Below are 25902 nucleotides of genomic sequence, written 5' to 3'. Positions count from 1 at the left end.
TATTGCACAGAGCACCATGAGTCTTGCACGAGTACAAGCTCCAGCAAGATACTTTTTTCGTTTTAGGGAAAAAAAACACAAGACAAAGTGATGAAATGTATTTAAATTAATACAACTTGAATCACAGTTATTTGTAACAGCAACTATATGCATGGGTCTCAACCCTCTGCTTTGTATTTCTCTCTCAGCTCTCAAACCATCGAATATGACGAAGACTACGAGGATGTTACCGTCAACCAGATGCTGGCTCCCAAATCACAGGAAACGGATGCCACGGAAATACTCAACAATTTGCTAAAGGAATATGATAAGAAACTGCGGCCAGATATTGGAGGTAAGTCAATGCCAATTTTATCCAAACAAGCTGGGGCTGTTCATTGATCTGGCCTTGTAAATCCTTGGCAAAATATACAGGCCTGCACCTGCTGCTGCAAAATAACCCTGTTGGCGTTGGTTTTTATTGTAAACAATAAAATAGTATAAATGTTATAGAGTGGAATTAGAAAATGATAACATTTACTGTACACATCTGTACAGAGTTGTTTCCTATGAGTGGCTTTTAGTTTAATTGCATGATAAAACACAAATTGGCTTCTCTCAGCCGCCTTTTTTTCTCCATGTTATCTCAACAAAGAGGCCGAGATCCATCGTTCTGATGAGAGAGAGAGAGAGAGAGAGAGAGAGAGAGATAAGTAGATAGCACGACGGAGGTGTTGAACTTGATGCTTAACTCAACCAACATCTTGCTTTTTTTTTCTGTCCTTTATTAATCTAAGAGCCTTCTTGAATTGCATTACAGTGTAAATGTCAGAACTAGTATGAACAGTCACAAAATGGCACAAGACTGGCTTGAATTGAAACCGGCCCCTTTTCTTTAAAGTAGCTGATAACCCGTTGTTGGAATACAAGGTAAATAAATCACCCTTGATATTATTTTATATACAATATAAACTGCTGCCAAAGTATGTTTCACCGCTTCATGCACATCGAGAGTTTGCTACTTCTATATCCGGGCGTCCAGGTGTTCCTGTCGCTGGACGCGATGCACACACAACAGCATTCATCTTCCTTACAGTGTGACATTTTGTGCAGTAGTTTGGGATTTTGGAATGACAGCTCCCGCCTGCCGCTAACTTTTAATGAGCTGTGCCGGTGCACCAGCAGGTTCTGTATGGTGACCCGCACGCCCATGGGGGACATCACAGACACAGCACAGTAAACTATTAACCCGTGTACATTTCTGACAAGTGGCAGTTGCTGCTGTGGAGCAGAAGTCCGTCTTCACATGCATTTCGAGGGAAATTGTGTTCTATTCAATATGTGCATGCTGAGCAAGAGGGAGGACAGGCAACCATAGTAATGGACGTACAAAGGTCTCCCAGCTCTCTCAATGAACTTAAGCAAGAAGGCTTCACTCTCTTCTGTTCAAGGAACGGTGAAGGTTCATTCCACCAAGGAAAGTCTGGGTATGTTGTTCCCATTCTGATCTGCATTTCCATGTGCTATTTCCCCAGTTGTACGTTTTTTTTGGCCCAATTTTTTGTCGTTCTCTAGCAGACCAACTGCTTGATGTTTTTAAACGCCTTTCCTCATTTACAGCAGCCCCGCCGGAGCCTCTGCGACTAAGTTCAGCTGCTTCTCTGTCCTGTATTCTATTTCCAAAGTCTGTTCAAGCCAGTTATCAGCTCATTATACGTTACTATCTACAGTGGTAGTACATACATTGCAGATTCTCTATTGGCAGTTCATTTATATGAATGTCTATTAAGTGAATTAGCCCTTTTAGAATTCTAAATGGAATAAGTAACGTTGTTGGTCTTTTTCATGCCAGTGAAAGTACCATGAACATGCTATGGAAATGCCATCGTTTCAATGGACGTATCATCTTATACAGTAAAGGAGGAAGATTCTGCTGCTCACCACATATGGGTATACAGCTACACCTACAAAGGAATCCCCATGCTGGCTTAGTCCCTCTGCGAGTCACAACCATGGATTGAAAACAAAAGTTTCCATAGTGATCAATAGGAAACACTGCAAAATATATCGGCAGTTACCTACAAAATAGCGATATGTTCCATGACAACATATTTTCTTCCCGGTCCTGCTGCTCAGGATGTTTCATCCAGTTAACATTTGGGATCTGAAAGAATGTCCCCAAACACCCAATTTAAGTGTGGGCTAAGGCACCATCCCTGGCTCTCCCTTGTCCCCGCTGGAGGCAGAGATGGTGTTATTTTACAGGAGACAGAGTGCTCCATCTCAAGATGGCAGCGCCAACAGCATAGAGACATGCCATTACCAAAACTGGCCGATAGCCTTGCCATTGTTTATGTCTTTTGTTTGCAATTCATTAGTGCATATGTGCTTAAATATAAACAGAACTTTAGATATGTATGACTCCCATTCATTCCTATGTATAGGAGTAAGCCACTACTTTTCCTCCTGGTAGCTTTGTACCAACATGGCACCTGAGTGAACCACCTTCTCCACAAAGGAGCCTTCTAGTTTTATGCAGACTTACCACTCTACTGGATTGTTTTCTGGGAGGTTAGATCTCTCGTATTCAGTGGGTGTAAGGGGGGGATCTGCACATCAAAATTATGACTACAATCTATAAATAGACTAACGACAGTACCGGAGAACCAATCTAAACATAAAATTCCAAAACCCATCGCTCTTCCCTTCCTGTGCAGTGTCAACCCATTAGGTGTTACACACTCAGTCACACCCAATACAGCCCATTACCCCTGTTGTTATAGGACTAGCACACAACAGCAGTGACATAAAAAGTATTGTTTACAGACATTACAGACATTTACATGTATATATATACATACATACATACATACATACATACATACATACATACATACATACATACATACATACATACATACATGTATATACATACAGTACATACATATGTACATACATACATATATACATACATACCAATCTAAACATAAAATTTCAAAACCCTCTTCCCTTCCCGTGCAGTGTCAACCCATTTAGTGTTACACACACAGTCACACCCAATACAGCCCATTAGCCCTGTTGTTATAGGACCAGCACACAACAGCATTGAAATAAGAAACAATGTTTACAGACATTACAGACATTTACATGTACATACATACATACATACATACAGTACATTAAATCAGGTTTTTTTTAATTCTTGTTCTCATGCAGATTTAAATCCGATGGGTCGCTTTATATTGATATTTGAACTGAATGCTGATAACTTATACCCAGAAAATGTCCTTTGAAAGATATCTTCTAAAATAACGAAGTTTGAAAAAACAGTGCCCTGGAACTATGAATACTAAAAATAAAGGATAAACCTGACCGTCATATGAATGCCCTTGCAGTATTTGAATGTATACACGAAGGAATATAGACACATTCAGGATTAGAACACAAATAAATTAGACACAGGCTCAGTTTGTTAAAAATGCTAATTAGCAATCTGCTTTTGTTATGGAACAGGCTGCATTGGCTTCAAGTTAATCATGTAGAATGGTACTATACTTACAGAACATAATGATATTAATCACAGATGCACTCATTTATTTATTTTTAATCCATTTATTGCTGTTCCTTGTGGGGACTAACTCAATAACACACAACTCCCTGAAGAGCATAGGTGTTTATCTGCAAGTAGCTCAGCCAGATTGGATGCGGAGAAGAACTTTGAGGCAATGTCAAATCACTACCATCGTGGCCTGAGGTCCTTGTCTTTCACTGGCTTTGTTTCCAAGGTTTTGCCAAAATTTCACCGTGGGTACTTTCTTGACACATGGTAATGAAACACTACACGCACTGTGAGTAGTTCATTTATCTGTGTGTGTAATGAAATGTATTAATCCTGGTCTTTCATTTCATTCAGTGCCATGCAGCGCAAAAAAAAACAAGGAATAACCGTTTTCCTCCAGCGTCCGTCAATTGAAAATTTCCCAAGCAGCGCTTCGGTTCACGATGATGTCATAGTTTCTCCATTTAGGTACTATGACTTTGGCGCGCTTAACCGAAAATCGCGGCATTCGTATTTGGAACTCCTTGTGTTAGGAGGCCAGCAGGGGGGCACTTGGAGAAGGGAGGAGTATGTTACCGAAATCATACTGATCATCAAAATATTTGAATGGACCGTGAGGTGAAATGTGTTGCCTGCTGCGTTGCCTGCTCTACTCGGAGCCTTTATTAGATGTACAAAGCTGAGTTCCTAATAAATGCTGTGACCTTTTCTCCAACATACTTTATGGCCTTTTGGATTCTTTTTTTAAGTAGGAAGGCCTTCACAGAACTATGTTTTCCCAACTATTATTGGATTTGACTTTCTGAAAGCGTTATTGGCCTCCTCTTGAGAGTCCGAAATATTAAAACATGGCAACCAGAAACTGGAGAGTGTTTTATTAAACTCTTACCATAAATGGTGCTGCGACTACTGACCTTTAATCTGAGTTACAATCAGAAAGTGTAGTTTGGATGGCTGGTAAATGTCTAATTAAGCACATTTTTATCAGCCGAATCACTTGTTTTTTAATGTTCCTCTTCCTCTTGTCCAAGTGGGTCAAGGCCTCGTAAAATCTCTGCAAATCTTCCCAAAGGTTACGACTTTAATACAAGTTAGAATTTAAGTTGATTTGAGTGTCGAGTTCTTTGGTGTGCATTTCCTTTGTACTAGGTTTGATTTAAAGTCAGATCATAGATTTCAAATGTATAATTTACAATTTAATTTGTTAATGATTCATTTCAGCATACTACAGTAGCTTTCTCAATAGACCAAGCGTATTGCGAATGGATGCAAAATCTAAAAATTTGCACGCAAAGTGATTCACACAGAACACACACATTACTCCAGGTCAGTTTAGAGGGTATTCAGTACAGCTATTCACCATGTAAGCACTATTACACAAATATTATGAGAAGAAATCTGCATACCTCTGTTAAAATTCTGCAGTAGTTAAATAATGATTACAGTTCCTGTGTGCGTTGAGGCAGGATTGGAAACCCTTTTAAATTGTGAATGAATCTATGGTGCAGGAAGCTCAAGACGTCCAATTTAATGTCGAGGATGCTGTGTCATGTTCGTGGGAATGACAGGGCTCTCTAGTGCCCGAAACACTGACGGTGCGGGTGAGACCGTCGGTGTTTCTCCAACAACATTGCAGTCCCGATTGTATCAGGCTGTTTGTAGGCTGAAGGGGAATCCCTCCTAATTGGGTCAGCCTCTCCCGGGCTGCGGCGTGTCACAGAGGAGCCACAGCACAGAATTGTTTTTCGGAAATGGAGGTCTCTGGAAGCCAAGTCACGAGGCTAACTCTGTGAGACAGTGTGCATATTGGAATTTAGACGGCACTGCCTGGATATCATTTGCTCTGACTTCCCATCAATAGGCCGACTATGGTGATAGATGATCCAATTCCTGTGTGTCAGGGCAATCTGCCGAGCTGAGCTGCCTTTAGGCTAAAATAGATAGTCTTTTCCAGGTTAATTCATAGAGAAACACCTATTATTATTATTATTATTTTTATTATTATTATTATTATTATTATTATAATTATTATTATAATTATTATTATTAATAATAATAATAATAATTATAATTATAATTATAATTATAATTATAATTATAGATAGATAGATAGATAGATAGATAGATAGATAGATAGATAGATAGATAGATAGATAGATAGATAGATAGATAGATAGATAGATAGATAGATAGATACAGACAGACAGACAGACAGACAGACAGCTATTATCAATGTCAAGCAGCCAGTGTGCTGCTGGTCTATAGTCTATTAATCATCATTACTTTGGTGCTTATCCTATGGGCGGAGCAGTCAGCGTTCTGAGAGTGATACTGCATGACACAAATATCAATTTAGATGCCAATGATATGACACTTCCTTATTTTAGGATTAGCGTGATACTGAATTTGAAATTGTTGTCCAATTCAACATATTTTATAAAGAAACCCCTGAAGCTCTTCTAATCTCTCTTTAATGTTGAATCAAGACTTTGTCTCATCGACAAATGTCATTTTTGTACTTCAAATTAACGAATAACAAGATATAACCTGAAACCTCCACTGTAAAATATTTTAGGGTGTAAAAACGATGGTCTGACTTTACCCCTTGGTTCAGTGTGATGACCCACATTTGCACTGTTTAATATAGCATTTGGGTTGTTTTGCAGATATTGTAATATAAATTGGCATCATGTCGAAATCCGTGTGTTTATTTTGATGAGGCATCTTTCCATGTCTCCACCAAGTTCTAGTATTTAAAGACAAAAGCAATGTTGATTTGACTGTCAGAAAGAGTCTTAGATTACTACAATTATTTCACCTCCCAAAACTTCTTGATTAATAATATGAATGTATTTATTTTTGAGAACGCCAGGAACCTGAAAAAAGCGCTGCAGATGTGAACGCAAGGCGCATGAAGCATTATAAACACTAGACAGATAATTGGATAATTGGCACCACTGGACTGAGGATTTTTGTGAACAAATAAACAAAACAACAGGGCATTGACTTGAATTTGTTGGATGTGTTTTTTTGCTTTGGACTCACTGTAAAGTAAACTCAGTTTAGGCACGATCACAATCCTCTGCTGATTTTCTGTTCGCTGAAGATAAGACATTGAATCCCATACTGCCGCTCTGGTATCGTGTCTGTTCTCTCTCTTGCGCTCTCTCTCTCTCTCTCTCTCGCTCTCCCTCTTTTGCACTCCTCTCTCGTTCTCCCTCTCCCTCTGTTGCCTTCTCACACCACAGGGGCCACAGAGATAGGCGCTGATTACAACGACCTATTTAAAGACAAACCTTTTCCCACGTCTTAGGCCCATTTGGCTTCTCTGCTTTACCGCTCACACACAAGGAGCTTTTCTGTGCAAAAGTCATCATACTCCACCAATTATAACGGCTTTCCAAGCGTATTTGAGTATCTGCAGCATTATGAATATCATGTAAAATCATTTTAGACTGAAGGTGATGGTCCGTGGGGTTTACATGCACACAGGAATGAGAACAAGGTGAATAACCAGATTGAGATGATGTATTTCCGATAGGATGGGTCAATATTTCTCATATATTTTCTATCTTTTTTGCATCGTTTGAATTTGGCATCTGTGCTCTACTTCTCATCACTCCCGGCAAGGTGTACAGCAAACATGTGCAAACTTAGTGAGATAGAACTAGAGTAGTGATGAGCTTGAATCCTCCCATTTGAAAGAAGAGTAGAGCACCAACAGGTGGATGCAGGGGAGGTGGAGGGAACCCAGCAACGCAGTAAAGCATGTAGGGCAGAAGGGACTGGCTGCTTAAACAGGCCGCCCAAATAAGGGCTGTGGATGTGTGGTGCGCTGTTGACTTGTCTGACAGAACCAGCTCCGCAAGCGACTCCTCATTGAGATTTCTTCAATCCTTACTCAGTCAGTCGAAATATTGAATGGAAGTTGAGCCGGATGAGAAAGTGTTCGCCTGTTACATTTTTTTTTTTTTTTTTCAGAATTCTGAAATCTGAAAAAAAACTCGGAATTTTACATTTTCACAGTCACACTGTCATTGTGACCTCAAAAGACAAATTTATGCATGCAGTTTACTGTATTGCATGATGACGAGAGATAAGCCTGAGGTCTGTAACCTATGAAGTTATGGCCCAAAATCCTCTCTCCATGAACTTTATTTCTGTCTTTCCGACTAAATATTTCTTTCTCAGTGGGTTTTTCCAAGATGCTTTCTGAGAGGTCTTTTTTTTTTATCTGACTTTTAGTGTCTCTTACCTCTCATGCCTGTGAAGTCTTGCTTCTGCTCATGCCGGCTGACGTACCGCACGCTTCGGGGATACGTTCTGCTTTTTCAATATTTCATAATCCCTCTGCATTTTTTCCAGTAATGAGCCTGGACAGTAAGGGGGAAAAAAATTCCCAAGACTGGAGAGGTGCCCCAGTAAGGCATGGAACCAGGAATAGGTTTGTGTCTCCTTTGTGCCGTTATATCACAGGGGTGTAAGGGAGTAAATATAAATGAAAAATGGGAGCAAGCGGACAAGACTGTAATGGTAGAAGGGGAATTTGGGCATAAAAATAGAGATACAATATAATTATATAATTTTTACGATCCAAAGCTCATAGTACCCCCCCAAAAAATGACAAGTCAAAACCAAACTGGTGGCAAAGTGCAAGAATATAAAGGCAGGAGTGGTATTCATATGATATAAAGGTTCAAGCCGCAAGACTGTTCATTTCACAAATGCTACTGAAAGGAAAAACATGGAACACATAACTTTTTCATCTTTGTGTGACCTGAGAGTGGGTGAACCTAAGATTGTTTTTCAAATTAGGAGAGGAATTCCCACAGCCATTGCAGGTCCAAAAGCATATCTGCATGCAGATGTGGGAAGTAACTAGTCACAACTGCTCCTTTTTTAGTAGAACTCAAATCAGTATTCCTTTTACTTGAGTTGATTTCTTTTTTTTATTAGAGTTCTATTGCAGAATAAAAATACAATTTGACATCTATATAGACCCATTAGTGGAGACCCTGAATTCCGCCCAGGGAATTAATAAAGTGTTATTTTATCAATTGGAAGACATTCAAATTTGAAAGAATTACCACAACATTAAAACTACCACTAATAATCACTAATATTGTGTAGCTCCCCCTCGTGACGGCAAAACAGCTCTGACCCGTGGCATGGAGTCCACAAGACCTCTGAAGGTGTACTGTGGTATCTGGCACCAAGACGTTAGCTGCATCCTTTAAGTCCTGGAAGCTGCGAGGTAGAGCCTCCATGGATCGGGCTTCTTGTTCCAGCACATCCCACAGATGCTCCATCGGATTGGACCCGAACCGCAACATCAACATGATGTAAAAGAAAACATGATTCATCACATCAGGCTACCTTCTTCCATTGCTCCATGGTACAGTTTTATCGCTCACAGGCCCATTGTAGGCACTTTCAGAGATGGACAGAGGTCAGCATGGGCACTCTGACCGGTCTGCAGCTACACAGCCCCATACACAGCAAGCTGTGATACACGGTGTGTTCTGACACCTTTCTATCATATCCAGCATGAACTTTTTCAGCAATTTATGCTACAGTAGCTCTTCTGTGGGATCGGACCAGACAGGCTAGACTTCACTTCCCAAGCGCATTAATGAGTCCATGGGCGCCCATGTTGTCCTTGTCTTTCCTTGGACCACTTTTGGTTTTCAGGAACAGCCCACAAGACCTGTCGTTTTGAAGATGCTCTGATTCAGTCGTCTAGCCATCACAATTTGGCCCTTGTCAAAGTGTCTCGGATCCTTACGCTTGCCCATTTTTCCTTCTTCCAACAAATAAACTTCAAGAAATGACGTTTGATGTTCGCTTGCTGCCTAATATATCCCTCCCCTTGACAGGTGCCATTGGAACGAGATGATCAATGTTATTCACTTCACCTGGTTTTAATGTTGGGGCTGATCGGTGTATAGTGCAAATCAAAGCAGATACATTGCATTGTTTCTATGCTATCTGCAGTTTGGTAAACTACTAGCACTGCTGCTTGTTGTAATTTCAGATACAAGAGACTTAATTTGTTGAAATTAGAAATTTGAAAATTAGATTAATTACAGGCAACATGGGCTGCCAGTATCTGTCTTATGAAAGTGTTTTACGAGATGTCATAATACTGGGTGTTATTGGGGGATTTATTTGAAGGAATATAAAATTGGTTCAGAAATTAATTCTTTGTTTGTCTTTTATTTACTTGAAATAGGTCATCGCCTCAATTTTAGATGATAGTTTTTCACATAATATGCAGTGGAAAAAGTAACTAAGCAAGTAATTACCAGTAGTTTAGTAGTAAATAGATGGATGGATTTCAAGGCCTTCTGACACAGAGCACCAGGCTGATTTGTTGCGAACACACCAGTTTATTGGAGAGAGTGGGCAAGGTGGAACAAGCTGGGAGCAGATGGACACATGTCATGATAGAGACTCACTGCATGTGTGTGGAGGGGTGGAGGTTTTACCTGTTGCCTGTAGTTGGTTGCTCTAGCGAGCAACAGGCCTACAGCCACTCTGATCCCCGGCCCAATTACCTAGACACCTAGACCCAAGATAGGTGTGGCTGCTTAAACCACACCACTCCACCACCACATACTCTCACTTGAGTCATTTTTCTCATCACTACTTCTAATTGCAATCCTTTCTTGCCCTGTTTTTTAAATACATATGACTTTAAGGTATAATTTTTCTCTTTCTATTTAAAGGTAGAGTGGTCCTCAACCTCATCTAATGTGTACCAAAGGTAACACAATGCCTGAGATAAGTGATGAAGAACAATCTTTCTAAACACGGCAGCCATAGAGCTGAATGCCATGAGAAGATTGAAACCCACGCAGATTCAGCGGCGGTACAGAGTGAAGTCAAAGTTGCTTCCCCGCTGGATATACCTGTTGCTGGGAGCCGTATCATTAAGCTGTATCATGCGTTTTGAATAGATGGTTTGAAAAGCCTTTGTTAAGTGCTCAGATGTGAGGTAACAATAGCTTTGGCAATACAGACTGCACGCTGTGGAGCTCACATTGCCGATTTCTTTTTGTCGCTCCGTGGTGTTATCTTTTCAAGACACTGACACTGTAATTTGCTTTAAACACACCTTTGATATCCAGATTAGATCTACGTTCTCAAATCTGCTTTTTCTTCTTTTGAAGCTTAAAATCAAGTTAGTTTCCTGTAAGACAATACATTTGGGTAAGTTAATTATTTTGTTTGTGATTTCTTTCTTTCTGTCTTTCTTTTACATCTTGCCCTTTCCAGCTTGCAAAGCATAAATAGTTGTTTTTTATAAATACTTATTTTGTACAAATATAAAAAAAAATATATATATGTTTTCGTAAAAGGAAAATAACATTCGGTAAAATGGTGAGTTCGATCAGAACCATGGCGCTCAGCTGCAAAGACAAGAAACTGAAACATGTCCCGTCTCTACAGAGACGGGTCTTGATTTTCTTAAAATGTTATTATTTTTCTATTTAAAAATGCTACTCAGACCCTGGATATGTCTTTTACAGTTAGAGGTGCGGTGCGGGGACAATCTGACACAAGCGCTTCACTTGCCTGCAGGCTGCACCACAGCATGGAGCTCGAGGGAGCGAGTGGACAGGGAGAAGTAGAATGGTTGGAGAACGTTCCTTCTCCAGATGCAGAGAGTGTAGGACAGGCTGAAAATCATCACACTGATTTAATACATTGGGTTAGGACTATTGCGTTTCGGTCCGGGAGGGGCGGGTAGGCAGGAAGTGAAGCACTGGTTTCTGAGAGCCAGAGAATTTTTTTTTTTGTACATCCGTTGCCGTCAGAATGTCCAAACGATCGCGTCTACGCTGAACATGACATACTCACCCTAACTCATTACGTGCTGTATCCATAACACTCATCTATGTGGGAACAGACTCCATACAAAACTTCTCCATAAATGGGGCCAATGTGGGAATGATTACCTACTGCCTTCGCTGGATATTTTTTATCCAGCGGTGTTATGGATTATGTGGGAAAGGGGCTTCAGCCCTGTCCAATTGCAAATAATGAGTAAACCTAACTTGACAAGGACGCTTCAAACCTTATTATTATTATTTTTCTCTTCTAAGCAAGACAAATATCCGCCAGGGGCTACGTGTTTGTGTTGGTTGTCAATATCACTGTGCGCATGTTCAGCAGAGTGACAGTTCTGTGATCCGTCCTCCCTCTACATCCATTCATCAGAAATGCTTCCCGGCCCTGGAGAGAGAGATGAGCTGATGTCTTAGCGGCCGAATTTATCACCCACTCCTGAACCTAATGGGAAATCTCACGAGAGGTTACGCTCTCCCATGTCTCTCTCTCTCTCTCTCTCTCTCTCTTTCTGTCACTCTATGTCTCAGCAATAGATGATGTTATAAATCTCTCCAAGACAGACAAGATCTTATCCTCACTCTTCCAAAAGATCCTCCTCTTATCCTTTGAAGAAAAAAAAAAAGATTCCTGAAGAGTATCCTTGGCAAGTGATGAAAATGAATGTGTTCGGAAAGTTAGATCTATTTATTCTCACATCTCTGCCCTGGCCGAAAATGTACACATACAAAGTGATAGTTTCTTACTTCACAAAAGATCATGATCTCTCACCTTAGATTTCATGACACTGTATTCCCTCAGTGACATTCTATGTTTAGCACAGATTTATACTTTAAAACTAAAAAGAAAGCTAATGTATTCATTTTATGGCCAGAGGTGCAAATCTTCAAAGGAATGTAATGAACAAAAAGTACCATTGTTCCCACTGCACCAGCTCTTGCCCTGAGTATTTTATAACGCCCATTACTTTGAATTTAATACAAGTCCATATGTTGGTGGATTTCCTACAGATCTCACCTTTTGACAAGCTGTTGTTGTATATTTGATTGCAGTTGTGGATCCAGACTCCCTTCTGCAGCTGAACACGGTTAGAAGAAATGACACGTTTGGAGGAAGCACTTGTAAACTTGTAATTTTCAAAGTGGGTGCAATAAGAGTGCGATCTTCAAAAGCGCATCGGCACAGAATCAATAAAAATGTAATCTGTGTTTTTGCTGTCAGCATCATTCATAAAAATGATTTTCAGCTTTGGCTTTGATTGCGAGGTGAGACATCAGACCTGGATCCTGGTGGAGCTGCAGGCGTCTGTGTCCAGACCAGTGCGCGATAGTCCTGCAGGAACTCTGTCATTCAAAACTGAGGGATCAGAGTGGAAGAACTGATTACTGGACATGCCTGGACATACTGAGATAAAAACAAATGAACCTCAATTTGACACCATTATCACTGGTGCAGAAATCACCTTTCGTCAATTTCAGACAGGTCAACTCACAATATTATTTACATATTTTTTATTTATGAATTTACACGGCAGTATGACATACTGTATATCACACACACATATATACATAATATGAGTTCATTATCCCTCTACATGTATATAAAAGTAGATCTATGCAGGGGCAGCATGTAGTTGAGTAAAGCTGTTTAAATAGGCCGCCCATCAAGAGTAGAGATCACTGATCGATAGGTGTGTTGAACATGATCGGATTATCAAATTCAGATACTTTGGTGAGTTTAGCTGTACAAGTTTTATTTCATTTGAAAATCGAGTTCTTAACTATGCCTTAAGCTGTCTCCAGACAGCTCCACTGAATAAAGCTGAAAGCCCCTTCCAACCAACCAAATCTTAACTTAGCCCTGACGGACAATGATTGGGCCACTTGGACACCCATCATATGGCCTGCCCCCCAGTATATATACTGGATCTTGGTACTGTCATACTTCCTCCTTGCTTATTCAGCTTCTGGAAGCAAGCACTCTGTTACGGAAAGAGAAAATGAAGGAATTATGTCGGCGATGGACTTGTGCGGGCTGTGGCACGCACTTGATCATACAAGGCCGTGTGGCAGGCTGCAGCACTGCTTAATAATGTCTGCCTGCTGCAGGCCTACCAGGCCAGCCTCCTACGGGACCTGGAGGGGAAGGCCACCCGGGAGACCTACGTGGAACTGTGCAAAGCCACCGACTTTTGCCTTACGATGGCCAAGCGTGCAGCGCAGGGCGCAGGGCATGTGATGGGGTTTTTGGTGGTAAGGCAGCACTATCTAAGGCTCAACCTTAATCACATTTCTGAGAACGAGATGACCAGGCTCCTGGGTGCTCCGGTGAAGGTGTCGGGCCTGTTTGGGTCCATTTTGGACTCCATAACCCACAAGTTTGGTCCCCGAGCCACGAACAGTCAGGATCCAGACGACCCTCATCCCTCATCCCCCGGCTGACGGGATGAGGGGCTGGAACAGGAATCCTTTCTGTTGTCCCAAGCAGCCACAGGCTTCAGTGGTGAGGGGCAGGAAGGTGCGGAGGACCTGAACCGCTATGGAGAGGGGATTCATGCTACTGGACTGTCTACTCGACTTCTAGTTTTAGCACGAAAAAGAAATTCTGCTGTAGAATTCCCCATTCCAGCGAAAGCCATGCGGTTAATGTACACAATATACAGTACACACAGTCTTTATTTCCCCTCCCTCCCACCAGTGTGTTTTCTCAGTGTGTTTATCGAGGACCCCTGTCCACTCAGAACCATGAGCGTCATGGCCTGAAACTAAAGTATGAGCCCGAAGCCTCACATGAGGCCGGGACATGTCACCAAACACATGAACACAGGTGTAAGCCTCCCTGCCCAGATAATGTGGCTGTAGGCTCAATTTGTGTGTGAATTCTCCCTGGTGCCGTCGCTACCAGTGACCACAGCATGCCTCCTTGCTTGTGTGGACGATCTCCTAATAATAGCGGGGTCCAAGGAGACGGCACACTCCCACATGGGGGCGCTGCTCGACGATCACTGCAGCCTGGGTTTTCTGGTGAATTGGAAAAAGAGCGCTCTTGTTCCAGCCCAGCACACTGTGTATTTTGGTCTCGAATTCACGGTTGATGTTTGTACGGCTGACTCCGACAAGGAGTTTGGAAGTCACCACTGCAGCTGTCCCTGTGCAAGGTCACCAGGGCACGTCAGGTTATGGTCCTGCTGTGCTTGATGGCGGTTGCCTCAGCCGCGGTCCCACTGGGTCTGTTCAGGTTGAGACCCCTGCAACGCTGGTTTATAAAACAGTGGGTGCATCCATCCAGGGGCCTCTTCTGGGTACTGACCATTATACAGGAGTGTCCCCCGGCAACCTCATGAAAGGGGTCCGGCTGGTTTTGGTGACACTGTGGGTGGTGATGAAAACCGATGCCTCCCTGTACACCTGGGGCGCTGTTTGCAAGGGCCAGATGGTCAGCGGGCACACGAGACCCAGCACATCAATGTGTGGAAGTTGGAGGCCGTCCGGTTGGCACTTCCCACCATAGATGAGGTTACACCATGTCCTGATACGTTCTGACAACGACTGCTTATATCAATCGTTGGGGGGGCGTCCGCTCCCTAGCCATGCATCAAGTGGCATTAATTATTTTGTTGTGGGCCCATTTCCACATCGGTTTCCTGTCAGCAAATTACATTCAGGGCAGGCAGAACCTGGGAGTGGAATTATTATCAAGAGGACGGCCTCAAGCGTCGGATTAGCGCATTCATCCTCTGGTCATGGAAATGATCCGCCGTCGATTCGGCCGAGTCAAGTTGGATCTGTTCGCTTCAAGAGACACGGCTCAGTGTCCTCTATGGTACTCCATTCGGAACGATGACCCCCTCATTGGATCACAATGTCATGGCTCACCGATGGCCCTGTGTTCATTTGTATGCATTCCATTCCCTCCCACTGTCGTGGCAGGTGCTGGACAAAGTGAGGGAGGACAGGGTGGAACTGGTTTTGCTGGCACCTTGGTGGCCGGCACAGACTTGGTTAACAGACCTGAGGTCCCTCATTGTCGGTATGCCCTGGGTGCTCCCGCTTCGGCCAGACCTCCTGACACAGGCAGCAGGGGAAATCTTCCATCCCACTCCCCACCAGTGGAATCTGGTCGCCTGGCCCCTGAGAGGGACCAGCTATCAAATTAATGTTTGCCTATGGAGGTGGTGGAAATAATTAAGAGCGCTAGAGCCCTGCCAACAACGACACTTTACACATCCAAATGGCTAGCCTTTGAGTGCTGGTGTGTGGCGACTGGAGATGACCCATTACGCTGTAATGTTAGGGTTACTAATGTTAGGGGCATACTCTAGTTTCCTCTAAGGCCTGCATGTAAAAGGCTTGGCACCGTCCACCGTCCACCTGGCAGCAATATCGGCCTGTCATATTGGAGTGGATGACAAGCCACCAGGCAATCAGACTTTGGCATCTAGGTTCATGCAGGACATGCGCCGGCTAAGCCTGTGGGCGCGGTTGCTGACTCCAAAATGGGATTTGGTTTTAGTGTTAAGTGCTTTAACGAAACTCCCATCCGAACCTCTCCAGGAGGTGGGATTAAAGTTTTTGTCATCGAAGTCAACACTGCTTCTGGCGCTTGTCTCTGCAAAACGTGTGTCCTCTCTGTCCACCAGTCCTGCTTGGTGTTCTCCACAGATAATTGGAGGGTTATGCGGCTTTTTAGCCCAAGAACATAAATGCAGGATTTTAATTGACCACAATTGATCTCTCTTCATTTTCTCCTCCTCCATTTGGTTCAGAGGAGGACGGGAGGCTGCATAGGCTGTGCCCTGTCTTGGGACAATTGGTCTATGTGGAGCGCATGCACTCCGTACGCAAGTCAGACTAGCTTTTTGTCTGTTATGGATCTCATACTCATTGGGAAACCACTGTCCAAAGATCGTCTCTGTCACTGCATAGTGGAAGCCCTCTCATTTGCCTACTCCTCTGTGGGGTAGGGGGAAGTATGACAGACGGTGAACCAGTATACTGGGGGGTGGGCCTTATAATGGGTGCCCGAGTGGCCAAATCACAGCCTGTCAGGACCAAGTTGAGACTTGATTTGTTGAAAGAGGCTTTATTCAGTGGAGCTGTCCGGAGACAGCTTATGGTAAGAAAGATCTCTTGTTCTCCATTCTTAAAACCAGGCTTGTAGCACAGCCCAAACGTTCAAATGTTTTTGTTTTTTTTACCTGTGCTGTCAGCATGCTGGGTATACAACACAGAGCATTTGAATGCCTATTGTATCTAGGACAGAGTTAGTCTGCAAGTGGAGTTCAAGTTCTCAACCTGCAAAGCAACTCTTTATTCATTCTTTAATCATCAAGAACTGCTGCAATAACTCTGTCATGTGGACGACCTCTGTCCTGTGGCCAGGTCCAGCTCCAACACCATCGTCAAGTTTGCTGACGACACTGTCTTGGTGGGCCTGATCACTGGCGATGACGAGAAGACCTACCCCAAGGAGGTGGCTGACCTGTTACTCTGGTGCCAGGACAACAGCCTCCTCCTGAACGTCAGCAAAACTAAGGAGCTGATTACGGACTTCAGGAGAGGAACCGAGGACGCACGTGCCGTTGATGATTAATGGGACTTCTGTCGACAGGGTGAGCAGCTTCAAGTACCTGGGAGTCCACATCACGGAGGACTTAACGTGGACTTTACACACAGACACTCTGGTGAGAAACGCCAGGCAGCGTCTTTACCACCTTAGACAGCTGAGGAAATTCAGGGTCTCGGTGAGGATCCTCAAGTACTTCTACTCTGGAGCAGTGGAGGGCATCCTTACAGGCAACATCACTGCCTGGTTTTGGAACTGTACTGCTCAGGACAGGCGGGCTCTGTAGAGGGTGGTGCGTTCAGCCCAACATACCACTGGAAAGACCCTCCCCCGCTTGCAGGACATACACACCAGGGGGTGTAGTAGCAGAGCCTGCAGGATCAAGAAGGATCCTCACCACCCCAACTACAGACTGTTCCAGCTGCTGCAGTCGGGCAAGCGCCTCCACAGTCACACAGTAAGAACAGTTAGACTGAAACAGAGTTTCTTCCCGCAAGCCATAAGCACTGAGCCACATACATAAGCCCCCACTGCATTACTATAATGTATGTTGCACATTGTACTGCATACTGTATTGTTACTGTATTGCTGTGTCATAATGCGGTATACTGGACTGTATATCTCAACAAACACTGCCTCACTTTATTCACAGGCCACTTTTCTGTACATATCTGTGTATACATAATGTCTATTCCTTTTTACCTTTTTATGCTTATTTTATTCTGTTTATAAACTGAATTACATTTTAGGAATCAATTACTTAATTTACTAAGCTATTGTGTCCTTGTACTTTTTAGTTCAGTTAGTTAGTTGATTTCTTAATCACTTAGCTATTGTGTCTTTCTCCGGGTGAGTTCCAATTACATTTCACTGCATATATGTGGCCTGTATATATAGGTATGTGATAAATAAACATCTTGAATCTTGACCTGTAGGATGACAAGAGCACAGCTTTTTGTTACACAGAACTGCCACCAATCTCCCTCTTTGGAGAACGATCTTACGATGTTTTGGCCTTTAAACAACAAATTACTACTCCGAGAGGGGGAGAACCCCCCTGGGTGAGAAAAATAAACATATGACCAAACAACAACAAGGACATGGAAAAACAGAAACATAGAAACGTCAGATGATGTATTGACAAAATAGAGTTAACTAAGTCCAGGAAAACTGGAACAGGAATTGGGCACGTGGCCTCTTCCTGTAATAGTTATTGTAGTAAATGAGGGAGGAAAGGAGAGGGATGTAACCTGGAGGGCGCTGGTGGTGTATGTGTGCCTGGCGTGCATTCAAAGCAGGTGGCGGTGGTGTATGTGCGCCTGAATTGAGACTGCCTGTATATGTGTGTGTGTGTGTGTGTCACGACCGGAGCTCGAGGGACCCAAACGCACGACACTGAGAGACGGGAGGCAGACAAAGGATGTTTAGGTAGGGATGAAGCAGGGCTGGGCACGGATGATGATGACCGGGAGGAGGGGTCCAGGATTCGGGTGGAGAGACGGGGAACCGGGCTGGATGGAGAGGGACCCCAGGTGTGTGAAATTGGCTCAAGGAGGGAGCTGCAGATGGGGCAAGAGCGGCCTCTAGTGGCACTGGGAGGCTGTGGGCCTAACAGTGTGTGTGTGTGTGTGGTGTGTGCGTATGTGTAGTGTCCACCGGTGAGTGTACAGGACTTGTCCCAATTGGTTCTGGTGTGTAAGGTCGGCATTATATCGTAGTGCCTCCCAGCAGTGGAAAAGGCCCTGAAGCCACCCCTGAGGCTCGTGGCCGTACAGACACCCCACGACCGCAGGAAAGCCCGAGCACCCTGCCCTGCAGCCACAGAAGAACCGCCAGCCCCGCAGAGAAGCTGGAAGCCCGCGGAGGAACACCCTCGCTGGGCCCCGAGGAGCTTAACCTAGTCCTAGAGCGCGCGAGGAGACCCTGCACCCCTAAGGCGTACACATGCAACCCACCCCTCCGTGCAGGCACAAGATGCAGGCGCAGAACCCGGGCCGTGGACGTGGCCGTGGGCCAAGCGCCCATCCACGTAGCTGACTGTGCTCATCCAGGGCACCTGGATGTTCGCCCCCCCACCCCGCCGACACCCGCAGGCCACCAGATATGTAGGCCTTCCACTACCCCCGGCACCTGGGGCACCCGCTGCTGAGAAGCAACGCAGCGGGAGCAAAGGCCGACAGCCTTCTCCCGCACCCCAACCCACACCCACAACAGCAAGCCGCCTGCTTGGGCCCTGAAGGCACCAGGCTGCGCTACCTGCAGACCCGCCAGGTCGCAGCATGGCAGAAACCACTTGACACCATGCGCAAGCCGCCAGGACTCGAACCTAGCTGGCAGGGGGCCTACCTGGTCACCCCCCGGCCAACCACACCCCCACACCAACAAACCAGCGCCCCGCCCCCACGGAAAACCCCAGTGCTCAATGTGTGTTGTTGGCAACTGCAGTTAAAATTGCGAGGTTCTGAAGTCCTCCTATGAAGTCGAACCCGAATCACTTGCACCCATCCTGCCCCGCAGAGGGGTTCTAAATGCTCTTAATGTTGCTTGTTACTTGTCATTGCTCATTTGTGGTGAAATCTCTTGCAGAGAAAACTATCTCTTCAATGGGAGTATGATGGAAATCAAGTTAGGGTTTGGGTTTTTATTTCGCTTTGTTTCCCCCTTGAACTTTGACTTTGGGCGGGGTTATAATGACAAAATCAAATAGCAATATTTTTTGATTGTACTTCAGTATCAATCATTTGACTATATTTTGTGGATAATATTGTTTCTTTAAAAGATATTTACACACAAATGGCAATGGCATTCTTTGAATTCCAATGACTCACTTCCTTTCTTTCCAGGTCAGTTTTAGAATTAATTGCATTTTCCTGTTATTAACATGTGAAGCTATTGGTATAATTTGCTCCGAATGGATGTTCATTATTCTCTAATGGACATTATTGGCCTGTTACTTTATTCATTTAATGAACCATTTGGTTAACACATCAAGTTGTCTGCATATAAATCAAGTCCACTCATACAAGAGAAATGTGTCACTGCTGAGTGAGGAGAGTGGGGCTGAGCTTTGGGTCGAGTGCTTTCTAGTTTGTTAAATACAGTTTAGTTTAATCAGTTTAGTCTAGTTGTTTCACGTAATAGTGAAACACAATACAGGTCAGAATTCTTCCTACTATTTACATTTAACTGTGTATTCTGGAAGGATCAAGCCCTTACATAGTTTGTGTGCAATAATATGACATAACCCTATATATGGTATATGGTACAGTATACAGTATAGAGGGGGGCTCTTTGGAAAAAAAAATTAGAAATAACAATTTCTTCTTGTTATTGTATCATGTGAACCAAACGCTTGATGGTAGGAAATGTAGGACTCTCAATTTCGGGTCTGACTTTATTGTTTTCAGCAGCCGGTGATGTAGATCTTTAGAGAATGAAACTTATTTGGTAAATTGTGTTTAGTTATAACATTTGCAGCACCCCAGCAGGGACTTTTCGATGTGCCTGCCAGTGCACCCATAGTTTTCACATGAAAAGAGCGCTGATAACAACACGAGCAGACAGAGATTCTCACTGTGGATTCTAATTGGCTGAGACATGAAACCTCTGAGGGCGGGTCATGTGGGATAGTTGAGCGATGTGAATGCTCTATTGTGGCAGCGTGGAGCAACAGCTTCCATTTAACAGCTTTAAAACCAGGCTCTAAAGTCGAAAAATCTAAACAATGAATAGTCGGTGCCATGATCTAGGTGGAAGCAGCAGGGACGAGGAAAACAGAATAAGGGTTAAGGGTGGTGGAAAACGTGTTGAGATTTTTGAAGCGTCACAAAGAAATGTTTTTAAAGAGGCCTAGACATTGCTGGTGTTGAGAAAGTCTTGTCCTTTTGTTGTTGTTTGTTTATGTCTGTTGTGTTTTGTTATTTTTTTTATTTTGAACTTTGAACTTCATACCATGGAATATAACTTGAAAATAACCACGAGTAAAATCCAGCCTGCAGTGTATTAAGTAATGACAGCTAATTGCTGCGTATCCCTCATGTAATCATCTGTTTTATCATCAACATTTCATCGCTTACATTTAAAGGACAGGTTAGTTATTTTTCAACCCACACCTTATTAAAAAAAAAAAAGATTAAAAATGTTCTAACTGTTCATAGCACAACCTTGCCGAACCCTTTATTATAGAGAAACTTACCACTCTAAATAACAGCGTTTAAGCACAGGGAGAAGTTGCAGCAGAGTGGTATGTTTTCTCAAAAAATATTTTCAATTTTTGAAGCTTTTTTCATTTGTCATTTTAACCAATTTATTGAACTGTTAGCCAACCAAATTGTTTTGATAATAGTCTGCCAATTAGTCCAGATGTTATAGAAGCCAGTGAAGCACTCAAGGATGCTCATGGGAAATATAGGTTTGATGAATATATTTTTTATCCATATCCAAATTAAATCTAATTTATTTTAATTTGATTTCTATGGGTTTCTTTGTTCTGTTTTTAAGAATTTTATGATAAACACATGCACACTGCACCTGGGCAGTATGAGCTCTCTCAGATAAACAGTAAAAAAAGAGCTTGCATCGATTCATAATGAAGTGCAGGAAGCTTTGAGTGAACGCGTATAAAAAGGATTGTGTGGATTTGTTGGCTGTGCTTGATGAATGGTTGCTAAGTCACCGTGATAAGTCTCAGCTTTCTGTGAATCGCTATTGGTTTTTTGCTATTGTAACTTATGAATTAAGGCCTTTGCAAATTCATGGGAATTGATTAATGCAAATTTTTAATTATGTGCATGCCTGCCTCATATACTGTACCACTGATTGTGATTAATGAACGCTCGCACTTGATTTCAAACACATTTTAGTCGCCAGCCCTGTATCTGTATCTCTCATTAAAGGTAATCCACAGTGTTTAAAAACAAGCTGCTTAGGGATCAGCATGACGGCACTAATCAACATGCAAGAAAACAACATGGATGAGTTATTGAACTTAACTTTCATAGACACATCTTTGCTGTGTTCAAGAGAATACTTTGGTCTGGACTGATGAATAAAAGCTATTAAATTGGGCTTGCAGCAGCAGTGATCGGGTGAAGGTGAGAGGGACACCCCCCCACCCCTCCACCCAGGTGCAGCTCCAACACGTCTCCAATTCTCTTATTGTTATTAAACTGTCCTTGCTGTGTCTGACTGATTCCTACACACACACCAAAATATTGAACAGCTTTTGTTCTTCTTTTCTTTTCCTGCAGTTAAACCGACGGTCATAGACGTGGACATTTTCGTGAACAGCATCGGACCAGTGTCGTCAATAAATATGGTAAGGTTGAAAGAACAAAATAAAATAATCTTCCGAGTAACTTTACTTCCTTCCATTCACCTGCACCAACACAAAGGTGTAACTTATTTTTCTGAATTCTTACTGCATCAGTTATCTACAATTATGGGGTTTTTTTACACAAAAACTGATGGATAAAATTAATTGGTTGAGCTTCATTAATGTTAATATGAGTAGTAGTAGTAGTAGTACTGCATTTTAGGTTTGGGAGAAGCTTAGTTAAATGGTTTGGTATTTAATTGTTTTCCTTCTTTCTTCTTGTTAAAGGTGATATGATTTGTTACACCATACACTACAACCATAGCTGAACTATGCAGTGTATATTAAATTGTATTAATCATATTGATTTAGCTGAAATTTGACCTAAATTCCAAGTTAATACTGGTTAACAAGTATACCATCTTAAAACAAGACTATGTGACATTTTTACCTTCAAATAACAGCTTCAAAATCATTTTGATGGTACACTGACTTGTAATATGGAGAATGGCACCTCTTTCTTATTATTTACCGACACTGGACTGAGTTTTACGACAGTGGTGTAAAAGTGCAATTGCACTCAGAAACTGTAAGAAACCGTAGGGGCGCCAAATACCAAAAGTTCCATAGTGCTGCTTCAAATTAGCTTAATTTCCTTTTTAATTGCTTTTTCTTTTTCATTCTTTGGAATTTTCTTTTTTTGGTCTTCATGAGCGCTTTAATTTTGACGCAAACTGAAGTGAGAATGAACATAATTTTGATATCAACGTTGTCGTTCACCCTCAAACAAAAATATTTCAGGTCGGGTCATGGTGTGTAGTTTTTAATCATTCCAGGAAGTCAAACATGATTAACAGCAACAGCATGGTTGGCTTGCAGGGGAAAGTCGTGTTATTTAATTGCATCCTGTTGACGCTTTAAAAAAAGATATTTCTATAGAAACCCTGTAATGACAATCTATTGCCTCCCCTTGAGAGAGGTAATAAAACATGTGCATTTTGATACAGGCTGGAGATTATTAGTCGTACCTTGTCCCTGCTTTTCCTCGTGGTGATACTCATGCTTCATTATGTCCAACACTGCCTTGCTGTTGCTGCTTTTTGTCACAGTTAAACAATTCCAGACAATTATGGATGGACGTCTGCATGTGGTGGTCACTGAATACTACGCAACCTTTACTCCCAATTATGTATGGTAAAATATGCAGTGATATTCTCGGTGCATGGGGTCAGGATTCTTCGTCCATTTTAAACTGGAGTTCAGTGCTGAGTCAAACTGCTTCTAGGTTGGTCAACATTTATAGCAGTGAAGCAAAAGAAGACTGCCAGTACAGTATGCCCATTACTATCTGGGTTGGTTTTTTTTGGACAAGTAGAATTTTTCTTTTTCTTTTCCTGCTCTCACAATGGGATTCCATTCTTCAGAACCCACAGAATCAAACGTCTTTATTTACAAGTACTACACTACCCATAATCCTAAATGTAGCAGCGACGTCTCTGATTGTTGGAGCTTGCTGTTACCATGGAAATGTTTACCACACTGGCTGATGGGTACATTGGGTACACAGGCACACTAACGCTGACATTTACAGTTAAATTCTTACTACAACTACAACTACAAAATTCAAGACTTTCTAAGATATTTTAGGCACAGTTTAATATGTCAACGATTCGGTCCTGTGTTCACAATGGAAAGTGAAACCGCCGGTTAAAGTCATACACCGGGGAAAAACGTTCCTTGTGACAAAGTCACAGAGCCCTGAAGCCCCCCCCCCCCCCCGGCTCGCTGGTCGCTGGTTATTCAAAGTTTATTAATATTACATGTGTTGTCAAAATTGCACCAAATTCAACACTGCACGTCCTTGGTTCCCCAGTGATACACCTGCCAAATGTGGGATTAGATGAACGGTTGTCGAGATAATTGAAGGACATACGGACAGACAGACAGACAGACAGACAGACAGAGATTACTGCCTTTATAGTTTAGATTATAGTTTAGATGACTCCGGCATCTAATGATGAACATTGTGTACGACACAATTTGAAGAATTAGTCAGTTGATTTGGGACACATTATCACCTGTCTTTTAATCTTTTGCACATACCTTTATGAACGCGAACTTTGGCATGGTTTGTCGTGGTCCTCCTCAATGCAAAATCCTGTCAAAGTATGTTGCTAACCTTTGAACACTCTCGTGCATGTACTCGATTTAATAACTGATTTTATGCCTGTGAAACATTGATTGATGGCAAACAACAGAAATATTCACGTGTCTTATAGTTCAAAGCAGCTTATTTGTCAGCCGTTGTATTGAATCTGTCATGCACGTCGAGCCTGATAAATTACTTCCGCTGCTGCAAAAATGATATTACTACTACTACCAATAAATAAATAATAATAATTACAATAATAATAATAATAATAATAATAACAATAACAATAACAATAATAATAATAATAATAATAATAATAATAATAATAATAATAATAACAATAATAATAATAATAATAATAATAATAATAATAATAATAATTATTATTATTATTATTATAATAATTCTATATCACTGTTTAGTTATAGATAAGTGCATTACACCCAGCATTTCTTCTCTATGGCTTATATTAGTTACTTTTTTTCAATTCACTAATAAAAGGTGAAATTGAATTTGATAATCTTAATTAAAATGTAAAATAGATTTATTCATTTAGAGAAAAATTAAGCCTTTTACTGTTACATGATTTTGTTATATTTTCAATATTTGTTGTCAGAGTGCGTCAACAGTATGTGAGCACAGACACTGACATTTATCAATAAAGTTATGTGGACTCTCCACATTTTAGTACGATCAGATTCCTGGATTTGAGCCGGGGATTATTTAAATTTTATCTTATTGCTGTGAATAGCACTGCATAACAGCTTCTACTTTAAAAATAATCGCTGATTGTGAATTGGCCTTTGCTTGTTTTGATGTTGGTTTACGATAAGATAAGTCGGTTATAGTGGAGACTGAAATTCAAAGCGAAGAAAGTTGTTTTTTTGTGCTTAATTAGCCTTCTTATCCATCTTTCTTATTATTTTTCTTTTTTTTCCTCCAAGTTTGGGATTCAGATAATGAAGTCATCAGCATGAGTATGGCATAATGAGACTCCTGGTAATAACATTATCAAAACAGATCTCAATGGAATACTAATATGCTGCAAGAGCAGCTCAATCACCATGTAATGAACTTACACCAATGTCTATTCTATTTCTATCGTTTTTAGCTTTTTACTGTATTTCTCAAGACGCACATGTGACTGAATCGGACTCTCCCCAGTGTATTTCTCTTTGTGAAGGCTCAAATATGAGAAGGGATTTTGATTCTAATATCTTGATTGCTTTCAAATGAATGTGTAATTGCTCTACTTTCAGCTACAATAAAAATCTGTACACTTTCAGGAAACGCAATGTGCAATTTAGCAGAAATGGCAGGTTATGTAGGTAAATTAGAAAGAGTGAATAATAAAAGTGTGTAGTCTCAGATATACAGTATATGTTAGTAGGGCAGCAGCATTAGTTGGTGTAAGAATATCTCTATGTTTTAATAATTTAAATTAAAATAGAATCAAATGGTGCTAATTTTACTTACATATTC

General features: G+C 41.9%; 1 protein-coding gene across 1 annotated transcript in view; it reads left to right on the top strand.

Annotated features, from left to right (window-relative positions):
* Nucleotides 1–240: 240 nt before the first annotated feature.
* The window catches only part of gabrg3 (gamma-aminobutyric acid type A receptor subunit gamma3), a gene marked incomplete at both ends in the record, with an annotated part of 61425 nt that continues 35763 nt past the window's right edge, over nt 241–25902 (top strand). The window contains 2 exons of the mRNA XM_079999953.1: nt 241–334; nt 22204–22271. Coding sequence (XP_079856079.1) covers nt 241–334; nt 22204–22271 — 162 coding nt within the window. The remainder of the gene's footprint in view (nt 335–22203; nt 22272–25902) is intronic.

This window comes from Zeus faber, assembly GCF_960531495.2.
Source record: "Zeus faber genome assembly, chromosome: 1".
In the NCBI taxonomy this organism is placed as follows: domain Eukaryota; kingdom Metazoa; phylum Chordata; class Actinopteri; order Zeiformes; family Zeidae; genus Zeus; species Zeus faber.
Note: the sequence above shows the minus strand (reverse complement) of the source record. Positions and strands in the feature narration are given on the sequence as shown.